Below are 18,249 nucleotides of genomic sequence, written 5' to 3' on the forward strand. Positions count from 1 at the left end.
CAATTCAAAAAGAACTGTATTATTTTCTCTTTGTAAATCAACATTTTTCGAGGCCAAGAGGTCACTAACTTCTATAGAAGTAGTTTGAAGGAGCAAGGACAGAGTGTCTGTAATTCGCACGCAGCTCTGGAAAAACACAGTTGAAAGCTTTGTAGTTCAAAGTTACTGGACCGAAAGATCTATACTGCAAAAATTGTTTTACTCTTACAATTCTGAAGCTGAAGAAAGAAATTAGGTCAAGATGTAAAAGTGGCTTAAAAAAAAAATACCGTGGACAGTAGTATGAATTTCCCATGTTGAGAGGAAGCTTACTTTAAAAGCATTTCTACTCGATACGTCCCAATTTCAAAGAGTGTTTTTTTAAAATGGTTTTTACGTTTGCTTTTTCCATCCTTATCCTGGATTAAAGTGTATGAAATTCAGACCATTTCGAAGTAAAGAATCTCTCCAGCATGCCCATTTCCTTTAGAAAGTCTGTGAAAACTTCATTCAGAATTTTCTCTTATAAATGTTTTACCTCAATTTTTTTTTTTTTTTTTTAAAAAAAAGGGGAAAAACGAAAACCTTGAAAACCAACATTGATAAAACCGATTACCTCATCATTGACTTTTAATAGGTTGCTCACAGCGTACGGGTCTGAAAAATATCTTAAATTTTTCTATTTTCTGATTTCATTTTTTATTAAAACCCTTCTCCACAGCCATGATACACAGGTTAAAATGCTATCGAGAGAAAATTCCAGGAAATAAAGTTCACCGATAATGCTTCTTAAGGTGCAAGAGGGAGATGTCTTGTGAGATCTCTCCTCCGGGTGGATGCTTAAACATGCATCACATTGTTTAGGTATAAACTTTAGGGAGGAGGATGGAAAGTCAGGCTGAAATTTTTCATGTGGACCAACATTTTAGACAGATTGGCAACTTTAAATCATTGTTAAACATTGTTTAAAAGGGAAGACTACGCAGTAGCAGAGTGTTCGCTTCATTTTTTCTGTTCCTTTCTGAGGCAAGTTTAGCGGTGGAAGATAGATTAATCATCATCAGCAACCGGTGTTTAAGATTACTGAAAAGAGAAAAGTGAGGATGTGACCGAAGTTTTATGATTTTGGCCTTTTTTAAAATCAAAGAAATTCATATTATTCCTATGTTAAAGTGGAGATATGAGTAAAATTAGCATGGAAGGACAACTAAGGAAAGAAGAAAGGAAAAGGATAGGATTCAAAGAACCTCAACATTTTTAAGATACGTTTTTCAAGGTGCTGTTTTTATTTTGTTAACTGGTTGAGTGTTGCAATTTTCATTTTTGAGCGGATACCTTTTCTTTAAGCCATGCTTGAACGTAGTTGAAACATTAAAAGCAGTGGCGTGCTTTGCGATAAATCGATTGATCTGCCATTTAAAACTATGGGAAAAGATTGATAAACAGGGTGTTCGCGAAGAACATCTCAATAATCAATTTTTTATCATAGCTTTAAATGGGGGAATATTATTCATGCCTCGCCACTAATTATAAAATATTTTTCCTTGGATTAAGGAGGCTTGTGTAACATTAGATCATGGTGATCATTTCGTTTTCAAATTTGGCAGTCTAATCTGACCGAGCGCTATTCTGCTAATTTCGGCACTATTTCGCTTTTGTGTTTTAAATTTTTTATGAAAGAGGAATCGAGCAATTTCTCGCTCTCACTTCAATTTAATTTTCTGCAGGTTATCTTATTAGTACAGTCATTTGCTGAGTATTTATGAATGTAATACTAATCGTTAGTTTGTTAGTGCACAAAAGTGAATTGCAGTAAGGAAATTTTAAGTATCTATCGTTATTAGGGCGAATGTTATTGCACCTGAGCCGCTTTTTGTAACTTCTTGAGTGCCACATTTAAAGCTTCGAATCATTAAAATAACTTAGAAGCTTCCAGTGACCAGATAATATCAACATCAGGAACATTTTTTGAATTAAAATTTTGAATGTGCGCCAAAGAAATGGTTGTAAGATTAATTAAAATCGATGTTCATATCTAAAACTCTGGAAAATTATATTCTTTTCCCCAAGAAAATTCAGGGAAAGTGGGAGAAAACTTCGGTTTCTCATCAGGAAATAAGCTCCTGAAAATCAGGGAATGAGTTTTGCCAAGAAAAGTAGACACCATGCATTAGATTAAAAGGAAAAATACTTTAATGATTTCTAGGAACAATTAGGAAATTTCCAATAGCAACAGAAGTAACAATTGAAGATTTGACATTTCAATGTCAGTGCTATTATTTTTTCCTGGAATTAAAGAAGGGATGGCACAGTACAAGGTTTACAAAATATGTTTACTCCTGCGATTAAATTGAAACATTTTGTTCAAGTTAGGAAGTCTGCAATTCAAAAGGGCATTTGTGAAGTTAAACTTGAAGAAAACGTTTTTAAGATTGAATGTAATTTTGATGAGACGTTTTTTGCATTAGGCCAAATTATCAATTTTATTGCTTTACGATTTTCCTGGATTTCTCAAGGTTTATCAAAATATATGTCGCTATTCAGCATACTTTAAAAATCTCTCACTAATAAATTTTGTTTATCCTCTTTTTTTTTCAGATATGTCGGTTTCACTAATTGACTTACTCTTATATCATTCTCTTCGTCAAATTGGGCTCTGTAGTAAGTATTTCTTCTCTAACCATGAAGAGCGTTACATTATTTTGTGAAGATAGAGATAAAATTTTTTTTTAGACGGCTTGGCTCAAATCCAGAGAATATCAGTTCATGAACCTGCAGTACACTAAATCAACCAAACAAATTCTTGCAAGTTTTTCATTTTTTATTTAAATTTTATCAATTTTTGACATTTAACCAATACGTAGAAAGATTTTATGTTTGCAATGAAAAATCTAAAATTTACCGAAGGTAAGTATTGTGCCCAGATGTCAGAAGATTACAAAAAATACTACCCCCTTTGATTGAGGTGCAATTAGTGGACTGAAATACCTAATAAAATTGTATTTTTTAATTGAAAAATATCAATAAAAAAAAGCCATGCTTTTTAAAGTTCATTTATTAGAAGACTTTAGCAGAATATTTTTATTTTTCGTAGTTTCCTTGCCGCAGGGATGCAAAAAGTTCTCAGCCCTCCTATTTTTCAAATTGACCTTCCTGCTTTAAAAACCCTTGTTTCCTTGTAAATTTTCAATTAATATTTTTTCTCCTCTCTCTTCACAAATCGCTGTGATTTTGCTAAAAATGCACAATATCTCTCATGACTTTGCCGCAAATATGCGATTCTCACTTCAATTTTTCGGAAAACGCAAGTTTTTACGTTACCATGCTGGGCCTGCCCATTTTGATACCGCATTCCGAGGCCATCCCATTTTTATAGGCAACCAATCGCAACTTTTACAAACTGATATCAGAGTATCAGATGAGCAGCATACCTCTTTGAGGGAAAATTGTGCTCGTGTGTTCCTCCGTAGTGAGATATCAGCTTTAGGCTAAATTTAACGCAAGTCGGCTGAAAAACTCCAACATACAATCGCAACTTGCCTTTCGCATAGCCAAAAAGATTCTGCACCCTTGTTCGTTGGACTGCTGTCTGACAAACAGTCATTAGTTTAGTTTTACTCATTTTTTCTCTTCAGCATGAAGATGAAAGCGTACTGTTTGTAGCCTTATTTTGCTTCTTTATCACTCAGATTCTACTGTAAGCGAAGAGTCTGAAGTTTGATTGAGTCCCTCTTACATCATCTGATGTTTTATACTACTGTCCAAAGCACAAATACCGTAACTCCATTCCACATTTTGCATTGGTCCTTTGAACACACTGATAACGGCATTAACGTGTGTATGAGTGTTACGTTACGAGTGTAACATAACTACTATCATGCCTCCTTTTTTTCAAATTGAATTTCCAGTGATATGTCTCAAGGTGTCCAGCGACCGGGCAAATCAGGAATTGTCAGGGAATCTTTTTTGTGTCAGGGAAATCATCAAGGAATCCGCAAAAGTTCGGAATGGTAGAGAATTTTATTTTGCAAGCGATTGTTGTGTAGGGAAAACAAGAGGGAAATCAAAAAACACCGATATTTCAGAAAATTTTTCGCGAAATGTACTCTTGCGTAGATTTCTATCAAAATTTCTACCAGAATTTCTGCTGGTGTCTTTTAAATTTTAAAAATGAAGCAATAATATCTGGCATAAGTTTAGGCACCACATATTTTGCTCTCCTTATTCCATTATATTCACAAAGCATTAAAAAATTCATTATTAAGTACATCTAACCAGTTCAACCGTGCCAAAAAGTCAGGAGTATTTTTTCTTTTTGTCAGGGAATTATTTTTTCCGTCTGTCAGGAAATTTAAAATTTTGTCCTGGTTTTTTGGCCGTTTTTGTCAGGGAAATCATGAAATTTTTTTTGAAAATTGCTAGACACCCTGTGTCACTTTCACCTTGAAAATATAAAAGATGGGCGCTCCTTGGTCTCCTTGCCGTATTGGAATTTTTTGTCAGAAGCAAATGAAAAACATTTAGGATGCAGTCACAGCGGTTTTGCTCTGAATGACAGTGTAGTCACTGAATAGAGTTTTTTGCAATCATTGACAATGGTTTAGAACAAAATTAGGATCTTGATAATGTCAAGTGGTTTTTATTTTTTGTTTGTTGCTAGTAACTTAGTTGAAAGTTATCCTCCTTTTTTCAGGCCGCTAAGCTACAGGAGCGAAGACTACAACATGTCTCATCGGGGAAAGAGACAAGCCCCGAGGGACGATGGCCCAGGTAAGAAAAATTCAATTGTTCTCTCTCGTTTTTTTTAGTTTGAAAGTTCTATTCTGCATCCTTAATTGTCTATGGGAAAAAGGACGGTAATTTATGAAAACTCAATGGACTTTCCTCGGAATACTGAGAAATTCGGCTGTGGCTAAATTTCGAGATTTTCTTTATTAAGATGCTCCTTATAATCTCCTGAATGAAAGAGGTTTTTAAAATTAAACTTTCAATGTGCTACTCTCAAGAAATTCAGGTCTGAAAAGTGCATTTTTTGGCAATCTACATGCATTATCTAAAGGAAGCATGCAGCTGATGGACCTCTTTCTTTGTCTTACTGCAGCCAGGGAGATAAGATGGCATATCAACTCAATTTAAAAGAAAAGGTTCCGCATCTTCCTGTCCGTTTGGTAATACATTTAAATTGCTGAAAAGTGCATTTTTCACACCTGCTTTCCTTGGGATTGGCATGTGGAGAGTTCAATTTTAAAAGCTCATTTTACTGAGGAGATCCTAAGGCACATCATATCATAAAATCTCAAAGTCTAGTCAGCGCCGAATTCTTTGGTATTCTATGGGTAGTCCTATGATGATAAAAAGATTTTGAAGGAGTATTCAACAAATTATACTGGAATCAAAAACGCACCAAAATGCCTTCCCAATCTGGAGTTATGATGCTCTACAAATTTTTGATAAAAATAATTTCTAATCTGCTGTGTTTCAATTCAATTCAATTTATTCACATTCTTCAAATTACAATGTACAACAATAATAACAATCAACTTCCCTCATCCATGAGTTCACTCGTGTGGATGAGTCAGTTATTATGTTTGGTGTCATGGTGTGAAGTTTTCATAGTTCTATTACTTTTCACGATGCAATCCATTCAGAACCATGTTTAAAATTATGTCCTCCAATTCTCAAAGGTATTTTACTTTTTGTTGCGTTACAAACTCATGATGATCTTAATTAGATATTAGAACGTAGGATATCCATCAGACACAATTTGTATCATTCGAATCAGGTGCAGTACTTAATTCTCTCTTTATTAATTTTTCTCACAGTGCCTTCCAAGAGGCGGAAAGGTCGCCCGCCCGGGACGCACTCACACTGCGGAGGATCACAGGGTACAGGGGGCGGTGAGGATGATGAAGACTCCATTTGGGGATCCTCGCGATCCCTTGCAGATCAGCTCAAAGCATCATCCATTTACAATCGGACTGTCACCGAAGCCCCTGCAGAGGTAAGTCACCATGTTTTCATGACTCTAATCTTTTTTTGATTTTAAGCATTTAAAGGGAATTTTTTTCTTTTTTGCGGAAAATTCAGAAGTGCTATTCTTCCAGACTTAAAAATTCAAGAAGCTGTCATGAATAGCGAATACTATTTTCTTAGTTTCTTAGTTTTTTCAATTTAATCAGTGAGAATGAAAACACACCAACTAGGAAAAATGTAAATGTTCAAGATACATAAAAACCTGCGTAGTAGGTGAAGAAGTTTGTTCAAGAAAAACTTTTTGGTGGCGAAAGACTATTACTGTGAGATACTTTGAGGGCCCAAGTTGACATAGGTAGATGCGCCATCTTCAGTGGCTTATATTAAAATGGGACATCTCCATGAAATTTGGGCATTTTTTAAGAATGTGAGTTAGTTTGTTTTCATTCTCACAGATTTAATTGCTATTAGATTTTTTACACTAGTCTTTTAGGGCGTAGAATTTTTAGTTTTGCACTCTTTCATGATGCATCTGCCCATAGGTGCCTCATTATAATTTTGCAGAAAAAGTTAATTAGGCTGGTGAAGTGCAATAATTAGGCTTAGCGTGAAGTCAGGCTTAATAAAAAGCTAAAATTTGTCAAAAGCAGTTTAGTCTCATCGATTTAAATAGTAGAATAACAAAGAGCTCATCTGGGTATATATTTCCCCTCTATATTTTAGAATCAAATAGCATCCCAGTATTTTTTTAAATCTCACCACATTAAGTAGGGTTGGGTCGAATCCCAAATTTTAACTCTCAAATCCTCGAATCCAAATCCATTGCGAATCCGTCACTTTTCAGAAACTCAGTACTTTTTTTTCATTTATTTTTTTTTTAAATTTTAATACTGGTTGCAATATCTCGCACAGCGAATATTTATACCAATATTTACTGTCCAAGAGCATTCTAGGACGAGTCAAAATTTGAGATCGAGAGACGATATCGATATTCGACGAGATTTGAGAACCTTCGGGAATCTTCAGGATCCGGCTTCATGGCGTGTATTTTGAAATTTTAGAGGATTCGCGCATTGGGATTTGGGTTTCAGCATTTTGACACCAAATCCTAAATCCGAATCCAAGTCCCAACAGTAACATGAAGCAATTCGAAGTTGGGCAGCTTCAATTGATTACATTGCCACGAAAACAGGACTTTCATCAGAGCTCAGATTTGAATTGTAGGAGCTTAAAATTTCATATTCTTTTGTACTTCTATAGGCAGCCAGTATTGTTCAGTTTCGTCATGTGTTATGTTTTTTTCTCATCCGCAGTTGTTCCGAAAAGACTTAATTAGTGCAATGAAATTACCGGACTCTGAGCCACTTGCGGCGGATGAGTACTGGATGATAACAGATCAATGGAAGCAAGAATGGGAACGTGGTGTTCAAGTTCCTGTCAATCCAGATTCTCTTCCTGGACCCTCAGTCACCGTTGTCTCTCATCGACCAGCACACCGGCATGCCGAATTCAAATTGTAAGCCAGCTTCCATAGTTTTGCCTACTTTGGGTGTTTCCATTTATTTGTATGGAAAGGTTGTCAAAAATCTATTATCATCCACCATTAATATCTTGTGTACTAATGTTATGTGTCAGTTTCATATAGTCAGGGTGTCTACAAGTTCAGAAATAGTACTGATCTTTAAGGGTGGTCGGGAAGTACTGAAAAAGTGCGGAATTCTGCATGAAGGTCCGGAAATTTTGTCTTTTTTGTTGCAATTTGAGCGAGAAATTCAAATTTTTGAAATTTTGCGAAGTTTTTCAATTGGCGGTACTGAAAAAGTACTGAATTTTTCTGTGGAAGAGGTACTGAATAGCTTGGGAATATGCTAAGTAAATACTGTAAAAATACTGATTTTTGGCCAGCCTGTTTTAGTAGACACCCTGCCAGTAGATTCTTGCCAGGACATTGGTAAGATAGCTCTTAATAAACTTCAACATCTTATCTCGAGGTTCTCTGAATAACAGTAGTGAACCGCTCAGGTGACTCAGTACCAAATATCCTAAATAAAACAAGTATTATTTCTCACGTAGCTTTTCCTTGGGAGGGGCTGGGGCAAATTTAAATGAAGAAGACTGAAAAACCGAAGAATATATCGATGTAATACTAAATGGACTGTTACTTTCTCTGTTAACATTTTAACAGCAATTGTCGAATGACGAAGCATCTAAATCAGTTAACTAATAGTTTATTCTCTGATGGGGGGAAAACAATTTTTAAAACTTTTTGGAAAAACCTTGATTTACACATTTTCGTTGACTTCCGTCAAAATCCGTGGAATAGAATTAGTGGATTCCACTGTTAAACGCATTGACTGTCGGTCCTGTAGAATCCAATAATTCAAGGTTCCTCTGTAAATGCTCTCTCTCTTTGCAGTGCCAACTGTGACTCCTTAAGAAGCAGTCAGCTTTGTGAATTTCGCTGGGTTTCTCCTCTCTTTGCAGAAGGCATAACCTAATAGTGACTATGTACCATTCTCAGTAACGGGTCTGTCAAGCATGAAATATTGCACAGAAATACTGCCATGTCCTCTGCTTCTTCGCCTCAGTAGATTGTTTAATCAATTGTTGTTTTTACTTGTTTCAGGCCAAAAAACAAATACATCCATATCCATAAAACCGAGCATTTTACACCAGATGAATTTGTGCTATCAAATATGCCAGCCAAAGCAGAAAAAGCCATTTTGTATGATTTAGATGACTGTGATGTTGCATGGCTCAATATCTACAACGGAGAACGTGCTGGCATGGGTAAGAATCAACTTCATCTCTCAATTTTCAGCCTAGCCGTTAACTTTTCGGTAGATCTTCATAAGCTATCTGACTCAATTCAGCATTTCAGGAATTTTAAATCTACTTGCGCAAGGTATCAGGCCATTTGCTCTTCTGAAACGAAAGTTGAGGGACAAACTTTAATGTTCCCTGGCCCAACAGAAAGTTGAAGGGGTGAGAGATTGGTGGGATGTATTTTTACTTACTTTTTTTAGGTTGACCATTTACTTCTGATCACTCAATATTCGGAACAGTCCCAGCCTGATGCCATTTTAATGAATTTCTTCATTGCTGAATCTCTGGTAGTGATCACAAACAATGAAACTCAAGATTTATGACCTGTTGTGCTAGGCTGTAAAAAAATGTAATACCTAAAAGGGGAAGTCAGTTATCTGAAGAATTAAAACAAGTAAAATGCAGAAACAGATGAAAAATTATTGAAACAGGTGGAAAAAAAAAATTAGAAGAAGAATTAAAACTTGAAAAGAAGGTATATGTCACTTCAAGTCTCATTATTTTTTCTTGAAAATAACTTATCTAAAATACTCGGTTTAGTCTGCAACAACTCTGAGAGGTACAGTCACTGCATTCCCCATAGGTGTAGACGAAAATGTTGTATTCTTTCATTAGAGCAATTAGTTTGTGAAATTTTCGTGCCCTTATATTGATAATTGTTGTTTCGTAGGTCAACAACCCATCAATGAAAGTCAACTAGAGGCTGTGATCGAAGAATTGGAGGTTCGATGTTGGGACAAAGTGCAAACTATTGTGAAAGAAGAAGAAGGTCTAGGGATTGAATTCGACGAAAATGTCATCTGTGATGTTTGTAGATCGGTAAGTGATTTTTCTTTATATTTTCTCTTTATGATACTCTTTTTTTTTATCAGCTTTTTTGTGAGAGTAGTAAGCTTTTTGTATCAACAATGTTCGGCTGCCTTCTACTTTGTATCTATAGTATCAAAACGGTGTCATACTCTCAAAGAATGAGCAGCAGTTATTTACAGGGTTTTTCGAAATCACAGTACCCGTCATCCAAGTTTTTGAATTCGCCATGCACAATAGAAAAGGCACTGAAGCAGGTTCTCTTCAGTTTTGTTATTTAATCTAACAAAGTGCAGTCAGGGTTGCTAGTGACCGGGAAAACCGGGAAAAGTCAGGGAAAAAAAATCAACCGGGGAAAGTCAGGGAATTTCGGTGTTGGTCAGGGATTTTTCTGATTTTTCGTGGAATTAGGCGCGGGCGGTCTCGGACTCGCGTTGCGGGATTTTCATGCTCATTTTCACTTTAACAGACTGCGTCAGATCCATACTTAAAAGTCAGGGAAAAATATTGGAAAGTCAGGGAAAAGTCAGGGAATGGAAAAAAATAATTTGGCTGGCAACCCTGTGCAGTAAAACTTAGATCCAAAAAATATCAACATATTGACACACTTGGCAACAAGCGTTTAAGGGCAGTGGTTCAACCATTGAAATTGATAGACAAAGTATCAGACGAAAGAGAAATGCAGCGATTGTGTCGGTGAAAGCAGGTGGTTGCAATGAACAAAAGTATGCAATAGACTAACTGGATCGCTTGTAGTGAAAAGGAACCAGCGCAATTACAGTGTTTTCAAAATTTTGCGGCTTCTTCTTCCCTTTAAAAATTACTTAATGCATGTACAGTATTAAAATTTACACAATCATCCTCTAAAATTAACTATTTTTTGGTAAGAAGCAAGTACTATTTGCTATTCAGAGAGATTCATTATAATGGAGCAACATTTTTAGAGCACTATAATCGCGCTGGTTCCTTTCTTCTAAGTAAAATCCAACTAATGGTAACCCACAAGTGACCTCACAGTTAGTCCGTCATTATCCTCCTTTGCCCATTGCAACCTCCCCACCAACCAACAGGATTGCTCTATTTTCCTTTTGTCTTTATTGTATATCGTTTCCTACGAAGTGCACTCATGTAGACAAGGCTTTAAAAATGAAACTCCTGGTATGGTTGTAAACTCCTCAGTGCCAGTCCCTTATCTTTTATTTTTCTGTACATCATAGTTAATGAAATATTGCAAAATTTTACGATGGGAACGCTTTATGTTGAGGATGTGAAGCTTTAATTCTGTAATTCTGGCCTTAAAAATGAAACTCCTGGTATGGTTGTAAGCTCCTCAATGCCAGTCCCTTATCTTTTATTTCACTGTACATCATAGTTAATGAAATATTGCAAAATTTTACGATGGGAACGCTTTATTTTGAGTATGTGAAGCTTTAATTCTGTAATTATTTTTTCTTTTTCCAGCCGGACTCAGAGGAAGGGAATGAAATGGTGTTCTGCGACATGTGTAATATTTGTGTTCATCAAGCTTGTTATGGCATTATGTCGATTCCATCTGGCCAATGGCTATGCCGCACTTGCCATCTGGGTATCCGCCCCGAGTGTGTTCTGTGTCCGAATAAAGGAGGGGCGATGAAATGTACTCGCTCTGGCCAGCGGTGGGCCCACGTCTCTTGTGCTCTTTGGATACCCGAAGTCAGTATCGGCTGTGTTGAAAAGATGGAACCCATTACGAAAATCTCAAGCATTCCGGTAAATATAAACCTACTTCATTCCTCCAGTCAAGTGAGGGGCTTGGAGGACAAGGTGCATAAGTGCAGTTTTTGCTATTTTGAGAAATACGTGTTTGAAGTTTAGAAATTATGTATATCTTTATGGCAGAAAGAGAGTTCAAACTGTCTGTTTGATACTTAAAAATTGGAATTTAGGAGCGAATTTTTCACAGGATATGTATTAAAACTAGTTTCACTCCAAAGCATTAATATCTCAATTTTTTCAAAAATTGCAACTATGCGCCTTGTCCTCCAAGCCTTTCAAATAATCCAGAAACCGTAGTTTGATGAGAAGATAGGTGGTGACAGTCAGGGTTCTGAATGAGTTAAGGGTTTAGCAACACCACAATTGATATGTGTCTTGATTGGGTTTGGCCAAGGTGTTGTGCAATGATAACTATCACTTCTGTTCCTTATCACAGTCATTTGTCTCAATCATAGAGTACAAGTCTTAATTTTTATGAATATGGAATTTTCTAGTTAGTTCGTCATGGGTACACCCATCAGGGTTCACTTGGAAAATTCAAGGAATTTAAGAGATCCCAGAATGTCAAGAAAAGTCAGGGAATTTTGCCGATTGTGAAGGAATTTTTTAGCCAGAGAAAAGACAGTTGTAAACGGTTGTGTTGCTCAGCTGTTTATCATCATTACCAAACATTTAAGAACATTCTATATTCTACATTCCAGAACTTCTTTATTTTTGTTTTATTTTCATCTTGCTACTTTGGAAAGAAGCAAGGATAAAGTCTTAAAATATTAGATTTTTTTGTGAATTATCAAGAAAAAATCCAAATTGTTTCTTATGAGCGCATAATTGCTACCCCTACAAATGTATCATGAAACAGATCTCACACCATGAATGTCTTTTGTGTCAGTTATCAGTTTTATCTGTGTATTGTAGAGATGGAGGTATCTTATTCACTCTACACTTTTTTATAACCCTCTGGAGAGTCCCATTTAATGGTCCGTTTTCATTGTTTTTGCAGCAAAGTCGTTGGGCGCTAATTTGTGTGTTGTGTCGGGAGCGAGTGGGTGCGTGTATCCAGTGTTCAGTCAAAACGTGCAAAATTGCATATCATGTCACATGCGCCTTCAAACATGGTCTTGAGATGAAAGCCATCATCGAAGATGAAAGTGCAGATGATGGTGTGAAGCTAAGAGTAAGTTTATTTTTCTTTCAAAATTTTATCCTCACTAATCATATTTGTGTCATCGATTGGAATTTTTGATACCAAGCACACTCCATCATAAAATCCATAGAGTACATAGAGATGTGATGTTAATGGGAGAGCTGGCGCCACTTCTAAGCATTTTCCAAGTCCCGAATTCTGAGACTCCTGTGTCATGCCTGGTCACTTTTTCGATACATAATCGATTGTTTTCGATACATGGGGACCTGGCCATCCAATGCAAACAAAGAAGATAAGAATTGCTAAGTATTCCACCCTGCCATTTTGGATAGAAAATGTGTCGAAAAAGTGACCGGAGCTTGGCGTACACTGAGCTGGGAACTCGTCTACCAGAACATGTCGCCAGCTTTGCCATTCACATTATGACTCTATGTACTCTATGATAAAAACATAAAATATAAAAATCTTTGAAATATCTGTCAAATTTAAGAATCTATCAGCTAAATAATGGTCCCCTTTTTTTTCTTCTCTTGAAGAATACTATCAGGTTTTGTTGATCGGTGTCTGCTTTATTGAAAATTTTCCTGAAACATGAAAATTATTTAACTCACCTCTAATCAGTTGAACCAAGTCAAAAAATCAGGAATATTTTCCCTTTTTGTCTGGGAAATATCAAGGAATTATTTTTTTTGTCTGTCAGGGAACTTTAATTTTTTAGCGGACGCAGAAATTTGGGAACTTTCTCTGTAACAGGGAGATGTAAGGATCTGGCCTATTTGATTGTCGAGGCATTGCATCTTTAGAAGCTTGAATGTAATAACTGTATTTTCATCTTGGCTATTGCAGCGGTACAAGTCTTGAAGGTCCCATTTCTGATGAATTTGCATTTGAAAACTGTTGCTGTAATATTACGTCAAAAATAAGGAGAACTTCAATAACCGGTTTTCTTTTCTTTCCAGTCTTATTGTCAAAAACACAGCGTCACCAGCAAAAGAGATAAGTGCGGCTCAGCATCTGAAGATGATGACACCAAACGGAAGCGCAGAAAAGATATGACCTCAGAGGAGAAAAATTTAGCCCGACAAGCCAAGTAAGAACTGTTCTGAGTTATTCATTTTTTTTAATGAATTAATTTTCCCTATGTATGAAGAAACATTTTTATCAGTTTAAAAACACACTATATCCTCATTTATGAATAAATAAATTAATTAATGAAGTGCTCATGCATATATGAAAGTCTTGAGGGGCTGTAGTACAAGTCAACACAGGAAAAAAAACAAACAAATAAAAAAGTATGAAATTATGACAAAAGAATTGCAGAGAACAAGCAAAGAAAAGAAAGTCAAAGATTAGAGGCTGGCGGACAGCTATTCAGTCCCAAAAGAGGCACTATTTAAACCCTCCAACAGGCCATCAATAGAGTTTAAGGCTTTAGAAAGAAGAAACTTTGGAGGTTGCCTAGGAAAATAGTTAATTTCTCTTCTCAAAAGAGAATTTTAATTTCCTATCGGAGGGCGTCTAACACTTGGATTGACGAGAACTTTACGTGATGCATTGTAATTGACAGACGAACTTCAGCATTTTTAATGCCTATGTGCCTGCTGTTGTTTTTTGTTGACTTTTTTTACAAAGTTTGCACACAGTGAAATTTTCCTTGCAATGAAGCTCTACTTTGTATCAGTCCAGAGAGGTGACAGGCAGGGATAATATGGAAAAGTTATCTGATTTTCTTTCATTTGGAAAAGAGAATGCATTGAGTAGTTATTAGGTTTTTCTCACTCCAAAAATAGTGGAGTGATTTTTTTTTTCTCTCTCTAAGCCAAGGAATTTTGATTTTTGAGATCATTCGCCACCCTTTAGCCAAGCTCATCTTACTCATGAAAAAAAAAGCAAAACCATGTATCTTTGGTTGCAACATGCAAACTTCCTGTCATAATTTAATTTTTCTCTGGAAAACTAGTCGGTTCTTGGAAACTTCCTTGATTTTTCCTTCTCGTCAACAGAATATTCCGTATAAAATTGAAGCTATAAAGTTGGCTTGTTTCTCTTCGAAACAATAAAGTAGAAGCAAAAATTTTGAGACATTGCAACGGAGGTACTTGGTTTCGCATTTTGGAAATCAACATTTAGGTTGTTAAGATCTTAAGGCTTCCTCTAAAGTAAAATTAAAATCAAAAGGATTAATAAGAGAGAAATCTGCATGAGTTTGCAACCTACGTTGCGGTAGCAAATCTGAAGATCAATTTAGTGATTATAGATTGCTAAATTTGTATTTAAAGAGAAAACAGATAAGTGCAAGGAATTTAAAAAATTAAATTTCGCTAAAAAGTGTATTTAGTCAACCCATTCTTGACCGCTTGATTAATTTCCACAGGCTTCAAGAAATTGAAGCGGAGTTTGAAAAGCACGTTAGTCCCAAAGATGTCGCCAAAAGACACGAAGTCGATTCGGACGGAGTGAATTTCATCTACAATTATTGGGTAATGAAACGTCGCGCTGGAGGCAATAGACCGCTATTAGCACCTAAATCTGACGATGTCGAGATTTTGGCACGGCAGCAAGAACAAGCCGATATGGAAAAGATGAAAAACTTTGTGCAATTACGTCAGGATTTGGAAAGAGTAAGTAATTTTGCTCTATTTTTTGTACTGTTTTGAATAGATAAGCCTTGCATTATCTCAAAGTAGCTAAAATTTTGATTTGAAACCTCACTATTTTTTTTTTTGAAAGTACTATCATTATCATTATTTTGAGTTTCTCACTTGCTTGAATTCTCCATCTCTCACTGTCGCACATGTAGTTTTCTACAGTTCTTTTCACTAAAACGGGGATTGTTAAAATATTGAGGTGACCCTTTTTCTCAAAAATGAATTTCGAAGGTATTGATTTATCAACTTACTGGGTGTCTTCAGGTCTTGAAAACCAGAAATTGTCAGGGAATTTCAGCAGGTCAGAGAAATTGGAGAAAAGTCAGGGAATCCTGCAATTAAGACAAAAAATTTGAAAAATCATTACCTGATGAAAAAATTGCTACAGCCGAAACTTTCCCCCTGGAATTACTTCTATCCTGCCAAGCCAAGGAAAAACGTTGTACGAACATTCAAGAATTGCCAAATTTCCTCCTATAAAATATGTATTTTTGAGGAATGTTAAGCATATTTTTCCTTGAAATTTTCAGATAATTTAGATTAAATTGCGTACAAAATTGTCCAAAAATTTGGAGGAAAAATATTCACAGATTTTTTTTTAAAAATTCGTATCTTATCTGAGGGAATTTGGCAACGCCTGAAGGTTTATACAGCGCTTTTTCGAAGCACGGCTGTATTGTTCTCTAATGTTTGAGTTGAGTTTTTGTATCTCCTTGAATTTGAAACAATTATTTTCCCCCCCGTTGCTTTTCCCCTCAAATATTTTGTGTTTAGAACATACAACTAGAAGCAAATCTATTCTGTCAAATTTCAAATTTTTAAAAAGATATCTGTTATTGTACATTTTAATACTGTGCAAATTTGCATGGTCTGTTTTTTCTGTCATGGATCAGTAAGATGCCTTTGGCCTTCAGCAAAATATCCATTAAGCAACCAGTGGAAATCCCAGGGGTGCATGAACTCCTTGATGATGCTTCCAGCTTGTCAAGATCAGTTGAGTGAGAAAATAGGAAGGCTCCAAAACAAAAAGCAGGGTTTAAATATGAGGAGAGTGTTAGCATAAAACTTGTGTATTATCCTACAGAATAGAGTTGAAAATCTTTTGTTTTTCTGCAAAACTGGGGCAATTTTTACATAACGAGCAAAAAAATGCCACATTTTTTAAACTTTTGAGAAACGAGAGGTTTTTCAGAAGGCTGAGAACTTTCTGCATCCCTGGGAAGCCCTTCCCTCTTACTTCCTTTTGCTTTTGTTCTTAATTTTCCGTTTTATGTTTGTTTAATTGGTTTTTTTTTTTTGCATGTAGGAACGCAAACAAATTCCCAAATCACGCTTTGATATGCGAAAGTTGAGAGTCTCCCTACTACGAATTTGATGAACTCATATTTTCTAAAGAAAAAAATGAATGAAGATAAGAGTTGAATTCCCATCTAAACAAGAAAATCGTCACATATTCGATTTAAAAATATTTTAACCTATTTTTTTTAGTATTTAATGGTTTCAAAATTTTAACCAGGAAATCAATTGTTAAACTGAAAGCGTAAAATAATCTGATCGTTAATAAATTCTATTGACCCTCCTATGTCCCTAACTGCTGTCTTTAGTTCTTTTAGCACAAATCCCACCTTGAAGAAGAAAATAGCCCCTCGCTTGAAAACTGTATGGAGAAAGAGAAATATTAAGTGCCTCTGAAAAAGAACGGTTTATCTAAGAAAATGAAGAGAGAAGTTTTTGCTGCAAAATTGAAAATAAGACTAAAACAAGCCTGAGAATTCTTTAATTTAGTGACTTAAAGACTTTTTTTTTGCCTGTGGGGTTTAAATTAATTTTTCTTTTCTTGGTACATAATTTTACCCATAGACCCCTGAACAGAATTTTTATCAGTGCCCTGTTTTTTTTTTGGTAAAGATATGTGTCCTCATAATGTCAGTATTTTCATACGTAGAGAGTTCATGGTATTTTTTTTATTTATTTACTTCTCTCCCTTGAAAATGAAAAGAACTAAGCAAGTCATGTGACAGAACAGGGGTGTCAAAAATTCCAGTTTGTCAAAACAGTTATTGTTATGTGGTGATTTCGCCTCATACCCAAATTTTCCATCTGCCACATCAAACAGTGTCCACTTTTATGGCAAAAGGCCCGACTTCACGTTTGCATTTTGCAATGTTTGTTATGATATTAGTAATTTGCCCCACTTCTCAAAGTAACAAGCCAAAAAAATTGATTAAAAAACCCTTACAACTATTTTTTGTGATGCCATAACATTTTATTTTTGGTAGCAGGCCACCGTTAAGAACTTTTTATCTCTAGTTAAAGGCCAAAGAATGGTAACTACGTTTTTACTGATTAAGAAAGCAGAGAAACTGTGTGACAGTTCCATTACCTTAAATGTATTTTGCTAATTCAAAATCCCCGAATGTTGAGGCTGGTGTTACATGTCTTAACTCATTTTTTTGCGCATACCCTCACACTGAGAATGACAGTTACAGTGCACTTGAGAACGCAAATATCTCGATTTTTCTAAAAATGCTAATCACGTTTCTTTGGCTCTTTACTATGGATATAAGCTAGACTCAGAGATTTCTGATCATGCTTGCTCTTAGATTTGGGAGGAATATTTCAGTAGCTTCAAATTGTTTCTCCTGAAACTCCTCTTTCTTTTTCTTTTTCTTTTAATCCTCAAATGATTTAAGTGACCAACTAAGGCTAAAATTGTTTCATTGAATGTACTCTGCTGTTGTTTTTCCTTTAAAATGAAATATCCAAACAAATTTGAAACAAAACCTTGCCAAATGTGCCAATGTTGCCATCCCCCGAGTGAGTTTGTGGTTAGTATAATTTTTAACAGACTCGTAAGTATATCTGCAGATAAAATAATGTAAATTCTGTGTACCTCTCTAAAATTGAGCTGTACAACATAAGTAAAAGTTATAAGACTCTAGCACACACATATACCACAATATCCACAAATCAGTTCTAAGAGTTATAGGTTTTGGGCGAGTTATAACCCAAGGTGACCTCATTAATCAGTCTCAAGTGAAAGATCGCAAGGAATGAATTTCTTACAACTAATATTTTAAAACACCAAACATTGCAGGTTTGTTTTTGATTAGTTCA

At 35.6% G+C, this 18,249-nt stretch overlaps 1 protein-coding gene across 2 annotated transcripts in view; it reads left to right on the top strand.

Moving 5' to 3' along the window:
• rno (PHD finger protein rhinoceros) overlaps positions 1-18,249 on the top strand; it is a 37,310-nt gene that overhangs the window by 2,853 nt on the left and 16,208 nt on the right. For both annotated transcript variants that reach the window (XM_019045766.2, XM_019045767.2), the window contains exons 3-12: positions 2,578-2,640; positions 4,673-4,749; positions 5,802-5,980; positions 7,266-7,468; positions 8,579-8,742; positions 9,449-9,597; positions 11,047-11,334; positions 12,341-12,514; positions 13,444-13,574; positions 14,859-15,105. In XM_019045766.2, the coding sequence (XP_018901311.2) occupies positions 4,704-4,749; positions 5,802-5,980; positions 7,266-7,468; positions 8,579-8,742; positions 9,449-9,597; positions 11,047-11,334; positions 12,341-12,514; positions 13,444-13,574; positions 14,859-15,105 (1,581 nt within the window). In that variant the 5' untranslated portion in view covers positions 2,578-2,640; positions 4,673-4,703. The remainder of the gene's footprint in view (positions 1-2,577; positions 2,641-4,672; positions 4,750-5,801; positions 5,981-7,265; positions 7,469-8,578; positions 8,743-9,448; positions 9,598-11,046; positions 11,335-12,340; positions 12,515-13,443; positions 13,575-14,858; positions 15,106-18,249) is intronic.

Source organism: Bemisia tabaci, chromosome 10, assembly GCF_918797505.1.
Source record: "Bemisia tabaci chromosome 10, PGI_BMITA_v3".
NCBI classification, from domain to species: Eukaryota; Metazoa; Arthropoda; class Insecta; order Hemiptera; family Aleyrodidae; genus Bemisia; species Bemisia tabaci.